General features: G+C 28.9%; 1 protein-coding gene and 3 long non-coding RNA genes across 25 annotated transcripts; 2 read left to right on the top strand and 2 right to left on the bottom strand.

Moving 5' to 3' along the window:
- Window positions 1-764: 764 nt before the first annotated feature.
- LOC136998129 (uncharacterized) lies at window positions 765-3,516 on the top strand. The gene is made up of 3 exons (XR_010888747.1): window positions 765-1,154; window positions 1,247-1,427; window positions 1,685-3,516. It is a non-coding gene; the product is annotated as an uncharacterized lncRNA (long non-coding RNA).
- Window positions 3,517-4,466: 950 nt separating this feature from the next.
- On the top strand, window positions 4,467-11,592 carry LOC136998121 (uncharacterized). Its single transcript, XR_010888738.1, has 3 exons — window positions 4,467-4,800; window positions 4,875-5,040; window positions 5,230-11,592. It is a non-coding gene; the product is annotated as an uncharacterized lncRNA (long non-coding RNA).
- On the bottom strand, window positions 11,592-13,061 carry LOC136998123 (uncharacterized). 2 transcript variants are annotated; one of them, XR_010888742.1, is made up of 4 exons: window positions 12,886-13,061; window positions 12,301-12,776; window positions 12,144-12,230; window positions 11,592-12,037 (listed from the first exon to the last, which is right to left on the bottom strand). It is a non-coding gene; the product is annotated as an uncharacterized lncRNA (long non-coding RNA). The 2 variants fall into 2 exon arrangements; XR_010888741.1 differs by having other exon boundaries at window positions 11,594-12,037; window positions 12,144-12,776.
- A 472-nt stretch (window positions 13,062-13,533) lies between these two features.
- On the bottom strand, window positions 13,534-23,361 carry LOC105679930 (uncharacterized). 21 transcript variants are annotated; one of them, XM_067350077.1, is made up of 11 exons: window positions 21,884-22,034; window positions 21,149-21,441; window positions 20,951-21,038; window positions 20,485-20,735; window positions 16,419-16,776; window positions 16,075-16,199; window positions 15,661-15,904; window positions 15,510-15,572; window positions 14,887-15,140; window positions 14,602-14,761; window positions 13,534-13,782 (listed from the first exon to the last, which is right to left on the bottom strand). In XM_067350077.1, exons 5-11 carry the CDS (start codon window positions 16,774-16,776, stop codon window positions 13,658-13,660), a joined length of 1,329 nt encoding a protein of 442 aa, XP_067206178.1. In that variant the 5' UTR covers window positions 20,485-20,735; window positions 20,951-21,038; window positions 21,149-21,441; window positions 21,884-22,034; the 3' UTR covers window positions 13,534-13,657. The 21 variants fall into 21 exon arrangements, with proteins under 21 accessions (XP_067206178.1, XP_067206198.1, XP_067206191.1 ...); XM_067350097.1 differs by lacking the exon at window positions 16,419-16,776 and having other exon boundaries at window positions 20,485-20,747; window positions 21,884-22,032; XM_067350090.1 differs by lacking the exon at window positions 16,419-16,776 and having other exon boundaries at window positions 21,884-22,032.
- Window positions 23,362-26,377: the final 3,016 nt, after the last annotated feature.

Below are 26,377 nucleotides of genomic sequence, written 5' to 3'. Positions count from 1 at the left end.
GCCGTCTAATGTGATGCTGTGTGTGTGAGTGGGTGTGTGCGTATGTGTGGGTATATGCTGTGTTGTTGTGTATACACACGCGCGTACACACCTACCACTCACTCGCATACACACCTACACGATACATGCAGAAGTCTATATAGTTGGCCCCCCCTCTAACGCAAATCGTAAAAACATTTATATATTCGGATTGTACATTGTTTGTACATGAATGTACTATGATTTTTATCGTTTGTACATTTTTCGTTAATTTAAAAAAAAATTACAAAGTTTTCGTAACTGTGCCAATGATAGTTAGCCCCCCCTATGTCGCAATTACATCACGTAAACTATAACTTATGAATTTATCGTGCTTAATCGTTTGTACGTCGTTTGTACATTATTAATAATCGGTTAAATTTATAATTCCAACATTTGTTTTTGTTTAAAACGCAAGATAAATAATTTTTATTTGAATATGGCGGGTACGGAGTACGGAGCGGGTGCGCATGCGTGTGCGTGCGTATGCGCGCCTGTGCGTGCATATGCGTGTATGTGCGTGCGTGTGTGTGCTGCATGTAAGGTCTATATAGTTGGCCCCCCCTTTAACGCAAATCGTAAAAACATTTATATACTCGGATTGTGCATTGTTTGTACATGAATGTACTATGATTTTTATCGTTTGTACATTTTTCGTTAATTTAAAAAAAAATTACAAAGTTTTCGTAACTGTGCCAATCATAGTTAGCCCCCCCTATGTCGCAATTACGTCACGTAAACTATAACTTATGAATTTATCGTGCTTAAGGTCATGACATACAAAAATTTTAGTCGTAACCGTAAAGCCATAAGCAAATCGATCTTATTGTAGAATGGTCCTTACGGGCGTGATAGACGCAAAGCGCCCAGTTTTGGCGGGCAATACACAAAATATCATATTATTGCGATTGAATTCTGTCTTGTTGTTGGCAAATTGTCGTAAGCATTTATTAATTACACGTTGTTCTCACGTTGTTGACAACGAGAATTTATTCCAAAACTTCAACAATTCAGGATATGGAACACCCAAATAAAGGAAAACATTATATATTTGATGTTGCTGTCATGTTGCCATTAAAATGCTATTGGCGCAATGGCATATCATTAGTTATTATCAAGTTGCCGTCAGGTTGCTGGTAACCTATTATACAACTATTATTGACCACTTGTTTTTACATTTTTTTAAACTGATTACTTACATTACTACTCATGTTGCTCAATTTGATAGCAGACTATTAATAATGACGGCAATCAAACATCAACTATTCAGCAACACAAGCAGTGCATTAGTTTGCTCGATATGATTAATCACGCTTGGTTATCTGGGTAGCGTACGGCCTAGAGAAAGCGTCGTACGGCAAATGGCAGTGTGGCCTCTCTCAGGTTTCTCTCTGATTGCATTAAATACTGTAAGTACATTACATTATAAATAGTGATTTTTACTGTGCTTTTAACCTTGCATACTCTCAAAACTTTCTCCTGTGCATTCACAAATTTTTGTTTTCATGCATCGGTTCATACATTTAGCTTTGTTGTTTTTATTTATTATTTTGCATTGACTTATCTTTCTCTTATCTACAATCCTTCTCTTATTTCTTGCTTGTTATCTTTTCTCAATTCATATTTTATGATATTCAAATTTTAAATATTTGTTTCATATTTACAGTTTCTGCATCAATCGCATATAGCGTTATAACATCAAAATAGATTTCCATTTTTGCCTGAATTTGCTGCTTGCTATCTGTATCGGAAACTCTGTGTAAGTGTAATTTACATATTATTTCATACATTAATTTAATTATTAAACAAGTATTATAAAGTAACTACTAAATTTAATTAGGTTTTGAAGTTTTCATGCATGTATTTTATAGTTTTAATTTTTACAATACGAAAGTTAAATAATTATTAGAAAGAACTATTTTGTGATCTTTTAACATAATGAAATGTTTATATTTATAAATCTATTACATTTTAAATAAGTTACAAAGTCATTTTTCTTCTTTACTTTTCTAAAATTGATCACTTTTATTCAGTCTATTTATGAATGATAAATATAAAATAAAATATGCATCTTTATATCTGGCTTTCAGTAAATGCTAAAAAAAAATTACAAAATAGAAAAATAATTGTGTGTGTGTTATGTAGTTTTTCCTTCTCTCCACTTATTACATATTTTTCATTTTTTCTACAAAACATCATAGAAGTTTGACTCAAAGTTGTCAAAATATATACTAATTTTAGTAAATATCTAAAGTAAATTAGGTTTGGTTGGGTAGATGTGTGTGTTTGTGTGTACATAGCAAGCATTTTTAACGTCTAAACTAGAATAATCTCTTAAATTAGGCCGATCAATTTATTCGCCGTATCTTTGCCAGATTATAATAAATTGTAAAGTGTAAGGCATACATTTTTACATTTTTTTTATTATTGTTAAAAAGCACTAAAGCATTTTTTTCTGGGCTTTTTCAAAAGCAAGAGCTCGAGACTAAAAGCGTTTCACTTGGAAAAAAGTACAACAACTTCGTTGTTTTTGCGACTAGAACGGTTATTAAAGGACTTTTTTCAACTACTTTTATCACTCTAAATCAGAATATGTAGTTATTTTTCAACAATTTTACATATTTTAAAAGTTATAAATAAATAATTATATATTGTCTTTTTTTGTTGCAAAAACAATTAGTTAATATTTTCAACCACGTTAAATTGTTAAAAGGACTTATTTCTTTAATCACTCTTATGCCCGATTCCACCAACGTAGATTAACTTTAATCTTAGTTCAACTTACTCTTTATCTTTTTCTAGTTCTAAGAATTAGAAAAAGATAAAGAGTAAGTTGAACTGAGATTAAAGTTAATCTACGTTGGTGGAATCGGGCATTAAAGTTTAAGCGAGTGAAAGATAAATTAACTAATTGATTCTGCAACATTTAAAACACAATAATTAATTACTTAATAGATATAGTGGTAGGAGGATCTCAAGCCCAAGTAGATCTTATTTCTTGTTAAATATTCTTTATTGAACCAATGTTAGAACAAACGTTTCGGCTGATCATTCAGCCATCTTCAGTGTTCCTTTTAATCTGTACTTAAGAGGATGCTGGAGTGCCTGACGAACTCCGACGCGAAAGCGCTATCATTTCGATGGAACTAAAAATGAGAGTGATATTATCGGCATAAGTCATAATCTAAGTATGAATGTATTATGTATGCGTATGTGTGGTGCGTGTATATATTCGCATATTATTGTATAGCGCCTCTCTGATATTATCCTGGAACTAATCTTCTGTTATTTTTTCATCTGTTATACCGATATTGGACGCACACGTATGTAAAAATAGTCGGACAAGAATATTTTTTACATTAGACTTTTCAGCCCAATTTTAATGGTTCCACAACATTTTATTATGCAGTGCGCAATTCGCGCTGCTCTTATTCGGTGTATTAAAATCGTTAAACTTTTATAAAAAGCTAAAATTGATAGCTCTAAAAGACATGTTATCCTAAGAGTATATCAATAAAAATTAATGTTATAAATAACTTTATTTTTCCGAATTTTTTCGACCAACGCGAATTCCCTTTTTGTGTGCTCTTTAATCCTGCAAAAGAATTTTTAATTCTATGCAGGCAGAAAAAAGCTGTATTTGTTAGAAAAAAGAGGTCTATATAGTTGGCCCCCCCCCCTAACGCAAATCGTAAAAACATTTATATATTCGGATTGTACATCGTTTGTACATGAATGTACTATGATTTTTATCGTTTGTACATTCTTCGTTAATTTAAAAAAAAATTACAAAGTTTTCATAACAGTGCTAATGATAGTTAGCCCCCCCTATGTCGCAATTACGTCACGTATACTATAATTTATGAATTTATTGTGCTTAATCGTTTGTACGTCGTTTGTACATTATTAATAATCGGTTAAATTTATATTCCAACATTTTGTTTTTGTTTAAAACGCAAAATAAATAATTTTTATTTGAATATGGCGGGTACGGAGCACGGAGCGGGTGCGCATGCGTTTTAGTAACTTCCTGCTAGAAAATGGCAGATAAATCTTCAAAGTGCATTTACATTAATGTCAATTTTACCAACATCAAAACTGAAATATGATAGTCAATTGCTGAAACAAAAAAAATCACTGAAGTATTTCATGTAAATGCTGAGGGCCATGGCGCTTATAGAAACGTTAGCAGTAAAATTTAAGCGGTAAACAAATTGGCTAATCAATCTTACGTTTTCGAGAATACTACACTGTAATTGGTTAATTTGTTTACTAATTAAATTTTACTTATGTTTCTTATGTTGTCATTGCACTCATTTACAAAATCATTGGTAGGGCCTATCCGGACAAACTTGCATAGTCGCATAAAAATATGCATAAGGAAATTGATTAGTCCATTTCCTTATGCATCTGTTTATGGACCAAATTTTATCATATGTTTATGCGATTATAGCAAGTTTATCTGGATAGACCCTTATGCATCTTCGTCTTGAGCTTCGAGAGCGGGCAGTCATGCCGCTTTGTTAATCAAGCTCAGAAGTTATTCAGTGCTTGTTCTTTTTTGAACAATGGCATCATTTTTTCACATTTTTTGACACCGAGATTCGGTTTTTTTTTCCAGTTTTATTCAATCCATATTCGTATATTTTCTCTCACCAAAAACCATATGGTCGAGAGATTGATATGTTCACGTGGTATTACATAGCTCTACGTAATAAAATATTCGTGATAATTCTGGCCACCAAAATCAGTGGAGACAAGTATAATAGCTGTTACATAAAGGTATAATTAAATTTTTACTTTTACAATATTCATTTACCTAACATATTTATCTAAACATTTACATTGATTTAAAGCATCGTAATATTCGTTGCTACATAAGGACATATTACATTCTCAAATCGATGAGAAACGATTCTCAATCAAAAACAGTGTGGACTTAGATGACACAAATACAACAGAGGATTTGGTTGACACAGATACTGTGAAAATGATTCAAATATTACAAATGAAGAATAAAAGGTACGTTGCAAGATATTTTGAAAATTTATGCTAAAAATTATAATATAATATAATCAAATGAAATTCTTGTTTCTTGTTTCTTGCACGCAAATAAAACTTTAATTCTAAATTAAAAAGCATAATCTTTTTTTCATGTCTTGTGTCTTACATACACTCTTGAATTAATATATACTATCCCTGAAATTTTAGGAACACTCAATAAAATGACTTTCTTGGATCAAGTGCCAAATTTCAAAATCTACAATCAAGAAAACTGTACAGACCATCTGTATTGGATTATGGAATTGATTATGGAATCATTGAAAAAAAATATTCCAAATATACAAATATGGGACATCGGCAATTTGGATCATGAGTAAGCTTAAAGATAGCGTGTGCGCACGATAAATTGATATTAATTGTGCACGTGTGTATGTATGTGTATTATGAGTGATATTTCCACTTAATAATTTTTATTGGTAATGATAAAAATGATACAAGCTGTGAATTTCTCGACAAATTAGAATTACTCTTTTCGGCTCAAAGTAAGTTAATATTTTATTTTTAATAACTGAAGTCAAAGCGTGTGATACCTATTTTTATAAGAAATAGAGTAAAGTTACATATATAACAGTCAGCTTTTAATGCAAATTTAAGAATACGAAGGAAAGTGTACTCAGTAAACAAGAAAATATTAAAAGTTCAGAAATAGGATCGAAAATTTTTGAGAAAAATTAAATAGAATTCGGCATCATCATAAATGAATTCTTCTCAATAATTTTCAATCCTATTTCTGAACTTTCAATATTTTCTCGTTTACTGGGTAGTTTATTTAGGAGATGATAAAAGCCTTTTGTCATTATTCTTGTTAAATGAAAATAAAAATATTTTTTTTGTGCTTTGACATATGTAACAGCTATTTTATTTTTTCGAATCTATTGCATCGAACATCTTTAGTATTCATATTATTACAGAGTTTTTAGGTATTGTTAATTTTCCGACAATAAGAAACGTCCGAAAAATAGACAATAATTTTTATTAATCTAGAAAGAAATATAAACAAGACACGTTTTAAAATAAGTAAACAATAATTTGATAATTTTAAATATAAAATAATGTTTAAACCTGTACTCGTCATTATTTGAATTTAACTTTTTTAATTATATATGATTAACATATTAAGTGAAAATAGGTAATGAATAAGTACTACATATTGAACAATAATATGTATGATGAATATCTGTTTAAGATTTGTAACCACATTTTTTTCTTCACATGTTCTTTCTGCTTACTTTAATTTTGATCACTGATTTGATTATTATTATTATCGACAACTTCTTCTTCAGTGTTGATATTCAGAGAAATTCTTTGACGTCAACAACTTTCAGAACATTTTTTATGGTATTAATAACTTTGTTGAACGTTTAGAAAAAAAATAATGCCTTCTGAAGTACACTAAGTTCATCTTTTTTAACACAAAATAAAAATAGATGAATAAATTTATGTTAAGGCATTTTATATTTCATTTCAACAATGTCTTACCGATTTAAAAGCTCAAGTTTTTTGTCCACATACTTATTTTTAATTTGTTAGTTTTAACAGAAAGTTGGATTTCTACATGTTTTACAGTTTCCTAATGCGATAAATTCAATAAATAAGTGTTGTTTTTGGTAGAGCAGTAGTAGCCGTGGGATGTCTGTTTTCTTGCACATTTATTATTGTTGCGCTTGAATGTATGAGTGTGTGCGCCCTTATGAAAATATTTTAGCAATTTTTCATTAAAAATTACACAGTTTTCAGTTTAATTCAGTAAATTTCATGTCTAATATTTCAAAACTCTTTTATTACTTTTCAACAGTATATTTTAACTTTTCTTATATTTCACAGTATTACATTAAATTTTCATACGAAAAATTATGATTTATTTTGGAATATATTCAGTAATTTTTCAAAAACTTTTATTTTACTTTTCATTAATTTCATAGTACTTTCAGCAAAATATTTTCATCAGGGCATGCACATATGTATGTTTATGTAAGTGTGTGTCTGTGTATGTGTGTAGTTGTTGGATGGGTGAGTGCGCGTGCGTGCGTGTGCGTGCGCGTGCGTGTGCGCATCTACGTCTGTGTGCGTGCCTGTACGTGCGTATGCGTGCCTGTACGTGCGTATGCGTGCGTATGCCTGTGTGTGCGTGCGTGTGCGTGCGTGCTTTGTGCGGGGTCCTTTTATAGAAATCTTTTAATTATAATTAAAAATTATTTGAATCAATTTTGAAAAGATAGAATTCCTCACAATGTTTTTAGTTCGTGCTTTACGAAACAAATAACTATCGGTAGCCAATCAAAATCTGGATTGTTGCGACAAATGCAGACATCTCTCGGCAATGCTGCTCTATGTTTTTTTCACAGTGTTTTGTTCATCTCCACTCCTTTAAGGTTCTCAGTGATATATGTATTCATTTTTATCATCTATAACAGTGAAAATATAATAGTAAAATATTCCAAAATGCCGCGTCGTTTAACCGTTACTCTGGAAGAGAGGATTACGTTAATTGAAAAATATGTTGATTATTTAAAAAAAAAAACCGTATCCTATATCTACATCTAATATTTGGAAATTAATGAGTGAAGAACTAAATGGACGATGGTCTGCTTTCAATGTTTATGTAAATGTAAGTCAGAATCGAATGGGTATTTTATCCACGGCTTTATCTAATAAGGGATTATCTTTTCATAACGATACTAATGCCGATACTAACGATACATGCAGTTCTATTATGAATTTGTCAACATTAAATAACAGCAATGAAAATTTAAATGAGTTTGAAACAGAATTATACGATGTAGATGAATTCAAAATATGTATTACAAGTGAAGAATGGAAACTGATGAAAGGACCAATTATGCAATATAATGGCAAAAAAAAATATCCAATTTTGCAACCTGGTGTATGGACAGATATTTTGTCTCTTGCTATTTATCATCAAATAGAACTTCCTTGTGCATTTGTCTTCAAACATTCTAAAATCTATGAAAGTCCAGATAGTCTTCATTATTTACGCATTACAGGACATTGTAAAAGCAAAAAATGTAGAAATCCAATTTTCTGTTACTTAGATAAAAATCCAGGAGATAATGATTTTGATTTAACAGTTAAAACTCGCGACACTCTGTGGGATAATAAACATGAAAATGTAAAAAGACCACTTCGAGGACTTAGACGTCAAAAAATCGGACAAGAAGTTTTTTATCAAGAATGTGGTAATTGGCAAAAAAGTCAAATTACAGATGATACTAAATTTGGACATCGTATTGGACCACATATTCCCAATTTAAATGTTCTTCGACAAGCTAAAAAAGAGTATGTGGACAAAAAACTTGGAATTGAGCTTTCAGATGGGCAAGATGTTGTTAATACCATAGAACAAATGAAATACAAAGTGCCTTACCATGGATTTATTCATGAAGTAAAACGAGATAAATTCTTTGTTTCATTTAGTACTTCATCTCAACTGTATACTTACAAAAAATATTTACAAAAAATGAAGAAAAATTCAGCTATACAAGTTGATGGGACAGGAAGTATTATCAAGTCTCTCACACGTTACGATGGATCTCGATCTGGTCATATCTTTCTGTATTCGATAACGATAAATTTTAATGGAACAACTCTTTCAGTTCACGATATGTTAACTGAAAGTCAAGACACTAATACTTTATTAGGATGGCTTAATCAATGGCAAAGATTGGGTGCACCAAAACCAACTACTGCTGTATGTGATGCATCAAGAGCTTTATTGAATTCATTATCGTTGACTTTTAATTATCAGACAATTAAAGCTTACACTGAAACGTGTTTTTTGTATTCATCTAAAAACAAAGAGTATTATTATAGACCTACAATTAATACGTACATCCGAATTGACGTTGCTCATTTGATGAATATGGTACGTAAATGGTTGTGTTTTAAAACTATGCAACATAAAACAGTTCGTCGTTTTTACTTGTATGCTTTAGCTTTAATGGTTGACAGCCAAAAACTGGAAGAGTTTCGTGAAATTTTTTTGTTAACTTGTACAGTTGCTTCGCATGAATTTTATGATACAAAAATTGAGTCGATATTTGGTGAAACTGTTATTGATGTTAGAAAGAAATTGGAAACATATATAGAAAATCGGCAATTTCTTGTAAATATTGAAGAAAATATCGCTTTTGATGATAAAAACGAAGTACACTGTAAAGATAATGAAGATGATATAATATCAGGTACTCATCAAAGTCGAATTAAAGAATATATCGATAGTTTGTTGGTTATTGCTAAGAGTTCAAAAACTCTGGGTACGGAACCCAATCCTTTCTTTTCTAATGATTTTATTGATAGCTTCTTACCACTTGCGTATGAGTTTCCATTATGGTCTTCTGCTGCTCTTCCTAAGTTTACAAAACGTGCAAGTACTGCTTCAGTGGAAGGACATTTTAACGATTTAAAAAATTGAGTATTGAAGAATTATTCTGGACTTTTGAGAGCAGATAAATTTTTGAAAATAATATTTGAACACTATTCTGGTAATGCTACAATATTAGCATCAAAATTAATAACATGTAATCAGGAAAGAAATTCAAGTGTTAAGTCACCAATACTGTCAGATTTAAATAATTCAGAACTTGCTTCGCCATCACTTGGATTCCAAATATTATCTAGTATAGAAAATCAGAAAGACTGTCGAAATTTCTTAAAATCTAACATTGAAAAAGTTGTCGATAATAATAATAATAATCAAATTAGTGGTCAAAAATTAAGTGAGGAGAAAGAAAATGTAAAAAAAAAATGTGGTTATTATTACAAATCTCAACCAGATATTCGTCATCGTAACAATCGTATTAAAGATATTGAAAAATTAATGCTTTTAAAAAATGGTAATAACGTCAATCAACCGACTTTAATTGATAAACAACCCTATTTTGCAAGAAATACTTGTCCATTCGATTCTATAATACAAATATTAACCACAGCGGCTATGGATGAATCACAATATTTTACAACAATAGAATCAAATGCCAACAAGACAATGCAATTTATTCTTAATTTTATTAAAAGGGGATCTTGTGCAAATATTTACAAAGAAAGATGTAAACTTTTACAACAATTATTTAGCTCAAAAATTCAAGCTAATTTTCAAAGGCGAAATATTTCGTCGTTTTCCATTGATTTGTGGAATAATCCAGCTGTTATCTGGAAAACATGTTTTCCATCAAGTGCCTTAGATACATATCATTGTTCAATATGTGATACTTACTCATCACTTATTCCCACGTTATGTGTCAATCATAATATAATTAAAAAAGATGGACTTGGTGCACTTCAGAAAGCATTACTTTCTTCTAAACATTTCACAAAGTTACTTCAATGCCAAAAAAAGTGTTCTGGAAGTTGTTCATGTCAAAGAACTTACAATGATCAAATATTTATTGAATTGGATATTCGGGAAAGCATTACCAGTGTTACAGGAATGAAGTTCGCATTAAAAGACTTTCCAATAAAATTAAATTTAAATACTGACGAGTATAGGTATAAAAATTATTTTATATTTCTAATAATCAAATTATTGTTATTTTAAAACGTGTTATTTGTTGTTTTCATTTCTTTCTAGATTAGCGGGAACTATTGCCCAACTCCCGGCACATTATGTTTCTTATTGCCGGAGAATTGACAATACTTGGGAACTCTGTAACAATATGAGTACTAAAGTTGTTCGATGCAATAGACTCGATAAAATAGAACCATCAGCTGTTTTATATGTCAAAGTAAACAGCAAAAAAAAATGAAATATTTTCATCTACGTTAAATGACCAGAGTAATGAGGAGAGTTTCCTAGTGCAAAATACCTTTGATGACTCCGATACTCAATCGCAAGATAACTGGCGCAACAAGGGTAAAAATGAAAAAATTTCTTGGGAAGAATCACCAATTATTAACGATATAAATGAAACTCTAATTGACAAAAATACATCACAATTCTCTTTATTATCAGAAAAGAGTTTTGATTCAACGCTAACGGTTGATAACAAAGTTTATCAAATAATAGGAATAAAAAAAATTGTACCGTAGTAATTTTTACAAAACGCAATGATTTATATTTGATAATATTTATTACATTTGTGTTATGTTATAAATTCTATAAGAATTATAGAACATTATAATATATAAGAAAAGTTATGTTTGTTATAAGAAAAAGGTCATAATTTTATATAAGGGAGTTACAAATTACAAGAAAAACGTTACAATTTCGTCATAAGTTTATATAAGATATCTCAGTAAACGAGAAAGTATTGAAAGTTCAAAAATAAGATTGAAAATTATTGAGAAGAATTCATTTACGGTGATGCCGAATTCTATTTAATTCTTCTCAATAATTTTCAACCCTATTTCTGAACTTTCAATACTTTCTCCTTTACTGGGATAATATAGTTATATAAGAGATAAGTTACTATAAAAGAAATATCAATTTGTGTAAGTATATTATAAGAAAAATGTCATTTTATATGAGAAAAATATAATTTTGTTACAAGAGAAGCATTATAATTTTGTTATAAGTTTATATAAGATATCCCAGTAAACGAGAAAGTATTGAAAGTTCAGAAATAGGATTAAAAATTATTGAGAAGAATTCATTTACAATGACAATTATCAATATTTTTATATAATATTTATATGATATTTTATATGATTATCTAAATAAAAAAAGTACTTTTAATATTTATTTATCCTATAATATAAATTTGTAAGAACTTATAAGGAACATATACAAATAAAATAATTAAAATTCTTATTAATATGAAGCAATTAAGCCTTCACAAAAAATGTAATCTAATACTGAAGATTTATAAACTTAAAAACTCTTATAATGATGTTGGAATAATGTATCATACATTTCTGACAAATTTATTGCTTTGCAAGCTTCATCTACTTCTTGCGTCAAAGCTGGTGTGCCACAACTGAAAACACCAATCTTGTTTGTCTGAAAGAAAAATTGTTTTAAGAACATATTACATAATGTAATAAATAGATTAAAAGATTACACGATAAATATAATTTATATTATCTGATAATGATGAAATGCTTACAGTAGGATACAACTTTTGTATAGACATAAAAAATTGAGGAAACTTTGGGCGTTCAAAATGTGTCACTGCCTTCAGTTTAAAATATATCTAAAGTGGAACATTTTGATATATATATCCTTCTCTTTACTATAATGTTAACAATGGTGTGTTGTTATACCTTCTTGCAACCAAAGTTTACATTGCAATTTGACTTGTAAACAACATCTTTGAGTATTGATGCAAAAGGTATAACACCTATTCCACCACCAACCATGATTGCCACTTCGTATTTGTCCCAATCTTGATGACTTTCTCCATATAGACCATCTACGTAAATCTATCAGTACAGATAATAAAAGTATTATTAGTAAAATAATATGTAGATATAAATAAATATGCAAAGTTTTATAATATGAAGAGTTACCACTGGCAGACTTTCATTAGATATTATACACTGCTCTAATTTTTCTCTAATGTTTGTAGTCCACGGTCCAATTGTCCGTATATGTACACTTAAACTTGTTTCGTATGGTGCAGAAGATAAAGTAAATGGATGATACTCATTTGTTTGTAATGCTGGACATGCTATTCTAATCCACTGACCAGATTTATATTGAAAATTTAAAGGTTTTGGAAATGTTATCCATGTTACATCTATAATATATATATGTGCAGATAAAATTACAAATTTGTAGTATGTGAAAAGTTAGATAAGAGCCTAATTATAGATAATCTAGTAATACAATTTGAAAAAAAAACGTACCTGATGGTAAGATTTCTGCTTTGAGCAATGGTATCTATTGTTTTCCTAGTCAAAGTTATGACTTTATCGAAGATAAATAGAATAGCTGGTCCCAAAAAGAAATAATGAAAATATGATTCCTGTTGTGGTGCATCAGACATTTTTCAGTTATGTAAGATTATTGTGTGATAATCAAATTTTTGTAAATATAAAAACGTTAATTACTTGTACTACCCAAATGAACAAAAAGATATCTTTTAGATCCCTAAAAGATATCTTGCTATGTCTTGAGATGTCTTACATTTTTCACGAAAAGATATCTTTTAGGAATCTAAAAGATATCTTATGCAACAGTTTAAGATATCTTTCAGATATCTAGAGTTGTCTTTTAGATATCTTGCAGATTCTAAAAGATGTCTCGAAGACATCTTACAGATCTCTTTTCGATATCTTTTAAATATCTTTTAGATATCTTTTATATGTCTTTTTAGATGTCTTGAATATATCTTTTAGATATCTTTTTGAGAGATCTTAAAATCTATATTGGAAAAATGGATAGAAACATAGCACGACAATGTTAAGTATATTAATTATAAGTGCAAATTGCTCTAAACTGCAACTTTTAATTAATATACTTAACATTGTCATATTATGTTTCTCTGATAGAGAAACTTGAAAACAATTTTTTCACTTGATATTTTATTAACACAGTATATTTTATTAATAGCAAATATACATATATGAAAGATGACGCCAAATGTATTTCAATCGAGAATATTGATGAAGCAGTCCTCTATTGTTGTTTTTTCATTCTATATCTCATCTTATCACCAGCATGTTGTAACCAGCTCTTGATATGTTTTACAATGGATGTAACGGTGCAGTCAGGTCCTTTGCCTTTTGTAAAACTTACAGCCGCTGCAAATATATACATATTTATATTAGTAGATAAATATGGTTGAACAACATGAAATATGGGGTTGAGGAAGATTTCTATTTATATAAATAAAAATATTACTATTCTAAAAAATAGCTAGCAAGTTGTACTTCTATATAATTTTTATACATTATAAATGTCAATGAGTATTTTCATACGTGCATTCACAAAGAATATAAAATAAAAAATAACAATGTTAAAACCAAGACTCATGTAATTTTAAACAAATGAAGAGGAAAAAAGAGAATCTTGAGTCAAAGAATTTTTAGTTATTATTCTTTTAAAAATTTATTTAATATTCCAGTTTCGATTAAAATTTAACCATCAGTACATCTTAAGCAATATTAAATCCATTATTTATTATATATATAATTATTTGTAAAAGCCGTAAATAATACATTGTCATTTAACAATTGGAATAATTAAAAGATTGTTTTGTAAAAAATATGTATGAAATCATAAAATAATCACAACACAATGAGTACTAATTAATTAAATAAATGAAAGTATTTTAAAGATTTGATATGTTGCATTACGTGGCTCTTACAAATATTATATATATATAATAAATAATGGATTGAATCTTGCTTAAGATGTACTGAAAATGGTTAAATTTTAACCAAAACCTATACGAAATGTTACTCGAATATTACATAAATTTTTAAAAGAATAACAACTAAAAATTCTTGGGCTCAAGATTCCCTCTTTTCCTCTTCATTTGTTTAAAAAATAACATTTGCAAAAATTTGAAAGCTCATATAGATAATTTCTTACTGTATGCAAAAGTATGTACCACTTACCAACTATGATGTTTGCAAAAGTAGAATTTTCTATTGCAATCGTATTTTTTGCACCGGTCCAAGATAGCTTATGACCAAGGTCAAATGATATACAGTTTGTTAGAATATTGGAAACCATTTTTTGTATGGAGTCACCACCAATACATTTAATTCTTTTGTCCTACAAAAAATATTGTCTGTAAGTGCTATTATTAAAACATTATTTACAAGTATTCTTGACTCTTTGATATTTATCATTTCTAAATTAATCCATTGATTGATTTATATGAATAATGTGATACTTACAAAACATTTACGAAATGCTTCATTATTTTTCAATGTTTCATTGAATTCTAGGTATTGTTCAATTGATGTCAAAGGAAATTGAGGCATCAAATCCATAGTAACTTCATCAATTCCTTCGTTTGCTGGAAATTTATCTCTTAAAATAGCAAGTATTGCACTCAGTTTGGAACTATTTTTAGCTGCTTCTTGTTTTATCTCTTTTCTTAATTGTTCAAAGCCTTCATATAAAATATTTAGCTTTTCACTTAAAGAATCTGAAACAAAAAAACTATTAATATTTTACTATTCAAAATTTAATATAATCATTATCAGAAGAGATGCAAATTTTTGCAATGTTATAAATAATTTTAAAATACAATAATAATACTATAATATAATAATAATACTATAATTTATAATGCTATAATGGTACAATATACAATACAATAAAAATATTTTTCAAAGAAAATAAAAATATTATATATAAAAGATTATAATACTACAATGTACTAAAACGTACAACTTGTGTATATTATTTGCAGTGTTTAAGAGAACAATGATACAATAAAATATACAATTGATATATATTATTTGCAGTTCTTGTTTCAATTTCTTGAACTGTTTCAGAAAATAATGCTACTTACTCAGAGATGCATGTATTTCTTCATTCATATTCACTGTCACTATTGGAAGATTCACTTCTGCATCTGTAACAAATAACAATAATCATACTTTATTTAATTTCTTTATTAATTACTGACTTGTATTATACTATATTATTCCATAAAAAGTTACCGATAGTTTCGTCTTCAGCTTCTTTATCATCATTGTCAATTTCTATATTATAATTAGAATTTTCCTCGTTACTACCGATTTCTCGATAACAGTCAGCAATATCATCATTTATTTCCATTTCTTCATTTTCATTCTCTTCGTGGAAAACTTGAAGCGAAAATAGATGGTCCTTCAAAGATGAAGGAACATCAGAAATGATTGGCTTGTCTTTGTTAACACTTGAGGTTTTATCACATATGAGGTCCTGAGTAATTCAAAATAAAAATCTATTTATATATATATATCTAAATATATAATGTATACATATTTTGTAATATATATATAATTATTTTTTATTTATTATTCATTATTTCTCTACGTATCAATGTAAAGAATTATTAATCCATATTATTCATTATTATTTTTAATACTCACTTGCTTCTTATTATATTCTGGATTAGCCGGTGCTCCTTCAAGTTGTTTAGGTGTAGCATTTCCCCAGCGATTTTTATAATTTCCTGGCGGTAATTCTATTGTTTTGTTTCTTTTGGAAGCACTTGCTGTATAATATACATAAAATTTTTTGTAAATAAATTTATGACTCTTCAATATTTATATTTCTTAATTCAATATTTCAATTTAGTTCAATATTTACATAATATTTCTTAATTATATATATTTATTCAATATTTTAATTTAGTTCAATATTTATATAATATTTCTTAATTATATATATTTATCTATTAATATTTATTAATTTATGTTATCCAATAACTTACGATTATGATTGTCATCGTCAGAAGAATCGCCATAAAATTGTCTTTGTTTTATTAAACGTTTTGCAGGTAATGTTTGGTTTTTTTCAGAATCATTTAATGTAGCTAATTGAACTTCATCTGAAGTCGAGATGTTAATGCATGACTTTTCTATTTCTCGAGCTTTATCGTAAGTATCATAAGGTCCCAAAATTTTATGATAATTGGAAACGTTCCAATCATTTCCAGGCTTCAGCTTTTTTTTTATTGCATTAGTCATATTATATTTAGATGATGGATATGCAAATGTTTTTTGCAAAAAGTTTATCCAACAGTTAGGAACAATTTGGCAATATTGGTCCCAAAATACAACGCAATACATCTAAAATAAAATATTGATTGAGTAATAGTAAGTATTTAAAGAGATAAATAGAAGGAGTAATCTTCTTAATATATAATTAAAACATTATTTTATTTTCTAAAATATTGTTGTGCTTAGAATTTTTAATAACGATAAAATTTACTATAAATTTATAATAAATTAAAAAATTTTTAAATATTTTCAAAAATTAGAAATTATCTTTCGTGACATCATTAGCATCATATATATATATATATAATTATCATTGATATTATTTATGTAATATAATTATTTATTATAAATATTTTTTTATTTTACAGCAATTGCTTACTTCAATTATCAGTATGTATAATGGGAATTATACAAAAAGTTTCTTTGTAAGGAAGTCGCATTGCTTTAGCGCTTATTTTACTGACTGGATATATGCCAATTTCAGACCATATATTTCCGATGTGAATTCCCAACTGTCGTGAATCGCATGGATATAAAGGAATATTCGATGAATTTTGTAATGTTTTTCCAACTATTACTATTTCTCCATTTCTTTTACCAATATATTCAATCATGACAATATGCTTATGATCAATATAACAATAAGCGTCAGCTTCTCTTATACAAGACAATGAAAAATTTTTGAATTTTATTTCCCGGTAGGAATATGTACATCCAAATAATAATTCTTTATTCCTGGAATTCAGAAGAATGGGATATTGTTGATACTCATATCTAATATCTCTTCCATTGTATGATTTTTCCATTAAACGTCTGTGTAATTGTTGTAAAGGTTGTGCACTTTTTCGAAGCATCTTCTTCATTTCTTTAAAATAATTTTCAAATGGAAACGCACTGAACATATCTAAACATCCATAGTTTTGAACATCTTTGTGCAAATGTATCAAGTTATGTACATTGTAAGTAATGTATTGTTCACCATACAAAAGCTTGTATGCTTGTACAAAGTGTATTAGCAATTCATTTGCATATTTGTTATTATACTTGCAATCAGTAGGATTACACAAAATACTAATTGCACAATGTAAAACATAAAAATGCCTCAGGTAATCATTTGGTAAATATGACGTCAAAGTTACCAAGCCTGTGTATAGAAGAAACAATCTGAATTCCGTCGCTTTCCAGCGATCCAATTCATTCAATCCTCTCGGTTTTCTTGAAAATTCTTTAGGTATATACGGTATTAACTGTTTCAAATCATCTGACAATTTATGAATTTCAGAAGCAGACAGTTTAACATTCCTTATACCTGTAATCCATAATTTTGTAAGTTTTTTCATTACACCAAGACAAACCAGATGCATGTAGTCTAAAGGAAATTGTGTAACCATTTTCAAGGCTATGTTTTCAAAAGGTGAATTATCTAAATGATGATCTTCATTTTGCCGCAACAAAAATGTTTCGTCAGTACGTAATGGAGCATTTTTGTTTAAAAATAACATCCGACCATTTATCCATTCACCTTCTTCTTCACATTTATCACATCCATAATATCCGGTATGGCTTTTTATACATTTCATAAATGCTCTTGCCGGGGCGTCGCATATTACGGTATTTATCAAAATTTCATAATTTTTTCCTTTATAATTAAATCCTTCTTCTTCAATTTCAGTATATTCTTCAATAAAATTATCAATAATTTCATCAGGTTTTCCAGGTTTACAATATCCATGATAAACTCCAATGACAAAAGGTTCTTCTCTATAATCTATGTGAACAATTTGTCCTAAAAGTGGCCAAAACTGTGCTTTGGAACTTTTTGCCAGTGGTAAACCGTCAATGCCTAAATTGATCCTGATTGGATTTTCAATATTAACAGATCTAGTGTGTTTCAAATGATCTTCCAATGCTCTTTTCAATTCGTGGTAATAATAAGTTCCAGAAGCAGTATTAATCATTGATGTTGTTTGTGGTGTTTGCAACAACGTTCGAGCTTCAGTTGGAAGATCTTCATGTCCATAAGCTTTGAGACCTTTTAGCAATTTAGTAATGGCTACATGAGTAATATTATTTTCAATACTCCAACTCCGTAGAAATTCTCGTAGTGTTGCTTCTTTTTGTGGATAACAATTCAAAACTTCATCGTTATGTTTATCATCTAAATCTGACTCCACGTCAGAATCTTCAGAATAAGAATCAATCCCAAAATCTTCAACATCTTGAGATACATCATTCTCCATCGAAATGTTACGAATATCAATATTTTTGTGAGACTCTCCTTGAGGATTCTCATTCTCAATTTCTTTATTATTTGTTTCATTAATTGTAAACTTCTTGTCTATTTCTTGTCGTCGACGCCATTGTTGGGAACGACTCAAATGTTCATAGTTTTTCCTCTTCGGCATATCACAATATTTCTTAAAAGAGTATTTACAAAATTAAAATGTTTCATACCGTGTGTTTACAAAATAAAAATTTTTCCAAAATTAATTTTTCAACAAATCGTTAAAATTCTTCTCTCATAAAAAAAAGTTAAAGTTAAAAAAGTTAAAGTTCTCTCATTAAATATAACAGTCTCTTGTTCATTCATCACAACTGTTTCAGATTGTAATGTCAGAAGCGAGAAAATACATAATAAAAATTATTTTTTATTATTGCTAAATATATTCAAGTAAAAATATTTTTTATTAAAACAATGTAATCAATAGAACTGAGTAATAAAAAAATCGAAAACTATTTTTTTGTTTTATAGAGGAATTAAATAATATTTTTTGGTATATACATGTACATATACAGTCAAATACTCATATATTTTTGTGTCAGACAATCGATTCCCCAGAGCAACGCAATAGTTTAAAGAGAAATTTTCTTTCAACTTTTCAAAAATATCAAAAATATCAAAAAATTGTGTTAAGATTGAATGGCCCGTTTTTTTGCGGTTGAGTGTATTTTTTTAATTTCATAGAAAGGACCAAAAATGACATACGGAACGGTTTCCAAGTACATGAAAAAAATTGAAGACATTTGTAAATAAGTGAATGAAACGCTATTTCGATGTAAAAAACGTTGTTGACCTGCTGGATCGTGACTCTGTGCAAAAAACAATGAAAAAGTAAGACGCAATGATTTTAAAGATGTTTCAAAAGAATCCCCGTTTATTATTGCATAGCGGACAAACGGCTTTGTGCAAAAAAGTGTCATGTGATACTACAAGAAGGCGTTTACAGGCTCATAGTGTGAAATTTCGTAGGACAGTGAAGAAACCGCTACTGTCTGCAAACTACGTCGAGAAAAGGCTCGCTTGGGCGAAAGAAAATTTGGACCGTGATTAGGACAATGTTATTTTTTCGGATGAAGCTTTTTTTTTGGCAAATTCTTCTATTAATCGTGCAAGTTTAAGCTCCGAGGGAAGAATATTTATACTGTTAAGCAGTTAGTTCGACAGATTAAATTTATATAGAAATATTTGTCTTAAAATTGTGCTATAACATTGGCAGAAAGTATACCTCGGAGATGCCAGGCAATTATTGATAATGGAGGTGATAGGACAATTTATTAATAAAGCGTCATAATCTATATCATGCCCAATCTGTGTTTTTCTTTTCAATTAAGTTAAATATTCAATTTCAATTCATTATCCCAAATCGTTTTCGAGTTTCTCTGTACACGCTTTTGTGAAACAGACTGCATATATAGATGTAATATTTATATATATAATATTTATTTTATAATATCCATGACAATAGAATTTTTTAAACTTTATACATATATAAATACCTTTGTTTCTCGATACTAAAATATTTTTTTCTTGTGATGAAAATGTAGAGCGTCTGAAGAACGACTGGAAAAGAAGATCCCAAAAACAGCTTTTATTTGTCATGACTGTTGGAGAGCAACGGTTGTTAGGAAGAGCGATTATATAGTGTGTCCAAAACGTATTTATCAAAACTGTGGTAACAGTCATTTGTTAAGAGCAGTTGGAACTTATATAATTATAACCATGTTGAATATCTTGTTTCTTAAGATGCCTGCAAAGTTTACTACATACATAAACAGACATAATATCGTGCAACAATAAATTATACTTTGTAATTTTTATAATTGATTACTAATTGATATTAATTACTAATTGATATTTAACAGATATATACACTATTAAACTTCACAGATTATAAATTTAAATAACAATGCAACTAACAGTTTAAAAATATAGTATTTTTAAATATTATTTCAAAGCACTTACATAAAAAACTATGATCCATTAGTATTTCTACCACGGTTTGCCATTGATAATAAAAATGGCTTATTATGTTTCACGATAAAATTTTTATCTACAAAAATTGCAATTTTTAAGTAGTAATCAAAGATAATATACTTTAATTGTATTCTTTGTAAATTCATACATTAAATCAAGTCTACGGTATTAAAATAATAAAATTACCTGCAAATGTTTCACCATAAATTGATTCGCCACTTGTTCCATTATCTATTGAAAAATCTCCACCTTGAATTAAAAAATCCTTCACAACTTTATGAAATACAATGCCTTTATAATGCAACGATTTGTATGTTGTTTTTCCAGTCCTTTTTCTCTACTACACAAAGCGCAAAAATTTTCGTACGTTATAGGATAGATAACTGAGAAAAGCTCTAAGACTATTCAGACCATAGGCAATCCACCCACTTCGATGTCAAAGAATACTCTCATATTGACATTAGCCATGTTGTGTTGTACTATAACAACAAAATATGATTAAGGGGACTTTGATTTTTATAATATTTGTTAAATATATTCATAAAATTATACATATGTACACGTATACACACACACACACACACACACACATACACACACACACACACACACACACACACACACCATATTCACAAATTTGATGTTATATCTTGTACAATACTAAAGCTGCGTAGTAAATTAAAATGTAAGCAATCAATGTAATGTAAAACTCCGAGCAGTCCTCGAGAGACAAAATGAACAAGGCTTACAATTTGCTATGCGGCTTTGGCATTGTACAAGATATAACCTCAAATTTGTGAATATGGTGTGTGTGTGTGTGTGTATGTGTGTGTAATTTTATGAATATTTAACAAATATTATAAAAATGAAATATAATTCTATAAAATGTCTTACAAAAGTTATGTTAAAAAAGAAAATTACTTTTGTTCTCTATCGAATACGCGTCCGCCTAGGATCGTGGTCGGCGGAAATAGAGACCGAACCATCGTGGCACCGTCGCGCGCCACCTCGAAATTGGAAATCGGAACCAGAATCGGAATTAAAATAAATGTTATGCCCGCATAATTTTAATAATTAGAGCAACACATCTATTGTATTATACGTATGATCTGTATTATATAACACTTAATTATATTTTGTTTACTAGAAATAATAATTTAAAGACATATTTTTAGATGTCTTTAAGATATAATAGATATCTTTTAGAAACGCCTTAAAGACATATTTTAAGAGAAATCATTTAGATATCTTTAATATGTCTATTAAAAATATATTAAAGATATCTTTTAAGAGATCTTTTAGATGTCTATAGATATCTTTTAGATATTCTATAAAGATATCTTCAACGAAACTTTTTTAGACATCTTTTAAATAACTTCTAGATATCTTTTAGAAATATCTTGAAGACATCTTGAATAAAATATCTTTTCGATGTCTACAAGATTTCGATGTTTACTGGGTAGTCTTCCACTGCCGTGTAAAATCATGAGTATGTAGAAAACTGGATATAAGGAGTGAACAAAAGAGAACCAATTGTAGAATGATTTTCGTACCATTGGCAATGAACATATGAATATCGATCCAGTTACAATTGTTAAAAGTACTCCCGTTACACCTGCCATTGTACCCCAACACCAATAATGAAATTTAAGAAGTTCATGTGTCCTAAATGCCAATACGGTTAATAAACGCGTACAGATAATTGAAATATCTAAAAAGAGACATAAGACTTATACAAACTTACGCGTGGAAATAATTGCGAAACAAACATGTTAGATCGTCAGCACTTTGCGTAAATATATGATAGAAGTTATAGTTATAGAAGATATAAGCAACGTACCTTTTATTCTTCATTTGTAATATTTGAATCACTTTCACAGTATCTGTGTCAACCAAATCCTCTGTTGTATTTGTGTCATCTAAGTTCACACTGTTTTTGATTGAGAATCGTTTCTCATCGATTTGAGAATGTAATATGTCCTTATGTAGCAACGAATATTACGATGCTTTAAATCAATGTAAATGTTTAGATAAATATGTTAGGTAAATGAATATTGTAAAAGTAAAAATTTAATTATACCTTTATGTAACAGCTATTATACTTGTCTCCACTGATTTTGGTGGCCAGAATTATCACGAATATTTTATTACGTAGAGCTATGTAATACCACGTGAACATATCAATCTCTCGACCATATGGTTTTTGGTGAGAGAAAATATACGAATATGGATTGAATAAAACTGGAAAAAAAAACCGAATCTCGGTGTCAAAAAATGTGAAAAAATGATGCCATTGTTCAAAAAAGAACAAGCACTGAATAACTTCTGAGCTTGATTAACAAAGCGGCATGACTGCCCGCTCTCGAAGCTCAAGACGAAGATGCATAAGGGTCTATCCAGATAAACTTGCTATAATCGCATAAACATATGATAAAATTTGATCCATAAACAGATGCATAAGGAAATGGACTAATCAATTTCCTTATGCATATTTTTATGCGACTATGCAAGTTTGTCCGGATAGGCCCTACCAATGATTTTGTAAATGAGTGCAATGACAACATAAGAAACATAAGTAAAATTTAATTAGTAAACAAATTAACCAATTACAGTGTAGTATTCTCGAAAACGTAAGATTGATTAGCCAATTTGTTTACCGCTTAAATTTTACTGCTAACGTTTCTATAAGCGCCATGGCCCTCAGCATTTACACATGAAATACTTCAGTGATTTTTTTTGTTTCAGCAATTGACTATCATATTTCAGTTTTGATGTTGGTAAAATTGACATTAATGTAAATGCACTTTGAAGATTTATCTGCCATTTTCTAGCAGGAAGTTACTAAAACGCATGCGCACCCGCTCCGTGCTCCGTACCCGCCATATTCAAATAAAAATTATTTATTTTGCGTTTTAAACAAAAACAAAATGTTGGAATATAAATTTAACCGATTATTAATAATGTACAAACGACGTACAAACGATTAAGCACGATAAATTCATAAATTATAGTATACGTGACGTAATTGCGACATAGGGGGGGGCTAACTATCATTAGCACTGTTATGAAAACTTTGTAATTTTTTTTTAAATTAACGAAGAATGTACAAACAATAAAAATCATAGTACATTCATGTACAAACGATGTACAATCCGAATATATAAATGTTTTTACGATTTGCGTTAGGGGGGGGGGCCAACTATATAGACCTCACGGAAGAGACCCAAAAGATCGTGGACATTACCTACGGTATTCGTGGACATTGGCTACGTAGTTCAATGTGCACGTTTTGGGCACATAGAGGCGCTAGCCGACAGAAACACGTAAAATGCGGGCATGTCTACTCTCAGTCTTCTCTCTGCTTTTACAAAATAACTTTCCCAACCCTGGTATTTTCACAATATAAAAACTTTGCACTTGCTTGAAGAATGTGTCCAAATGATATGCCTGCATCAAACTTTTCCAAGTTGTCAACTGTATCCATGCAAGTTCCTACACAAAGATACACAAAATTCAAAAATGGTCTACTCGGTGCTCGATACATTTTTATCATTATGATAAAATAAAGCAAACACTGACTGGAAAGACTGTCGTAAATTTAATTTATTCTTTCTTGTCCTTCTTTACAAATAGCACTATGACATAACAACTAATGATAACTAACGTTATGTCTAACAATTTAAAGCATTTTAACGAAAATGAAAATTTCTTCTTAAATTCTTCTTAAAAATTAGAAATAGTAATTGCTCTGAGATTAAAATTAGTGTATTGTTAAAAAAACGTGACTGTCAAGCGTCACGTTATGTTGCGTTACACTGTTCTTACTGTATGCCGTTGTACCAGACTCGTGTGTGTGGGAGAGAGAGAAAAGAGAGTAGCAAACTATTGGTAATTATATCTCAAAAACTATGCTTTAGAACAATTTGTTGCTGACAGAAAAATCATCTTATAAATCGCTGAAGAATATGACATTTGAAAGATATCAGGTTGTTTTGTATCATCCAGTATATCTATAGATGATATTTTCAAATTGCTTTTAAATTGCGTGTATTATAATATAATTCGAAATAATATTTCAAAAGAATTATATTAAATAGTACTTTATGTGTAGAATTTGTTTTTTAACTTTAATTACACAATTTGTATCTTTATTTTTTTAATGTATTCAAAATTGATTATAAAAAAGCACAAAAAATATATTGAAATTTATGTAACTTTTATGATTAAAATATATAGCTCCTTAAAATTATGTAAATGAGATTCTTAAAGTTTTTATTTGTTTACATAATAGACTACAATTTAATTGTGGAAATAGATCTGGACAACCGCATAAACTTTTTGAATGTGTCACTCATGATAAAAAATTTTATGCCACGTGTACTGATTAGACTATAAAAAAGTGAATAAATAATTGAAGTGACAGGAAGGAGAACGTATATCCCGGATGCACATTTAAATTAATATTCACGTTTGTGTATGGCAAAATTCTAAAGCGTATGACATAAATCTAAATATATTTTAATTACAAACAAATTATTTATAAACATATTTAATTTTTTTATTGTAGCAATAGGAAACTCACTATCTCCAAATTTATGTGGTACATGGTATGTATGAAATTATATTTCTTCAAGTTTATTAATACATGTGCTGTATATATTATTTTTGCTATGTTTTTGTCATTATAAAAAACTAAAACAAGCTTGATTTTTGCCAGTATAGTACTGCATGTCAAGCACAATTTATATGAGAATTTACTTATAAAATGCATCGTTAAGAAATGCATTGTTAAGAAACTTGCAAGAAATTAAGTCATACTTTACATAAACATACTTATATAAATTAATAAACGCTAGACAATTACAAAAGTGCATCCGGAGCATTCAGTGACGCACATCCGTTGTTCACATCCTTCTGTCTACGTAATTACATGTAGATTATAATACTACACAATCGTAGGCATCTACAATATTGCCACAATTTATATATTTTATGCTCCAATAAATGCAATTTGCAGCAGTTATATAGAAAGAATAAGTAACGTAACAATTGTTATATGTAAGTAAAAAAAAAAACATTATTCAAATATAATATTTGAATTTGACTTGAATTGTTTATTACTCGTCAAAATAATCATAGCTCTCCGCAAAAAAACCGTTGAAAAGTTAAAAATTACCTCTCTAAAATGTATTTATTATTTTTTTAGCCTTACTTTTTCTAGCAATAAAATCAAGTTGAAAAAGCACATAAAATACAGCATATTTTATGTTTCTTCTTTAATTCGGTAAATATTGTCGCGTATGAAAACCGAATCAAAATCACTAACATAAAACAAAGTTTTTTAATTTAATTTTATCTCAACAATAACATTTATTAGTTAAAAAATTATTTTCTATGTACCCATCACTAGAATCA

Source organism: Linepithema humile, chromosome 1 (genome assembly GCF_040581485.1).
Source record: "Linepithema humile isolate Giens D197 chromosome 1, Lhum_UNIL_v1.0, whole genome shotgun sequence".
NCBI classification, from domain to species: domain Eukaryota; kingdom Metazoa; phylum Arthropoda; class Insecta; order Hymenoptera; family Formicidae; genus Linepithema; species Linepithema humile.
The sequence above is the reverse complement of the archived record's forward strand: the minus strand, read 5'-3'. Positions and strand labels throughout refer to the sequence as shown.

Bases quoted from the DNA above. Each gene is read 5' to 3' on its own strand.
- LOC105679930 (XM_067350028.1), bottom strand. From the start codon at position 19,112: ATGCCGAAGAGGAAAAACTATGAACATTTGAGTCGTTCCCAACAATGG.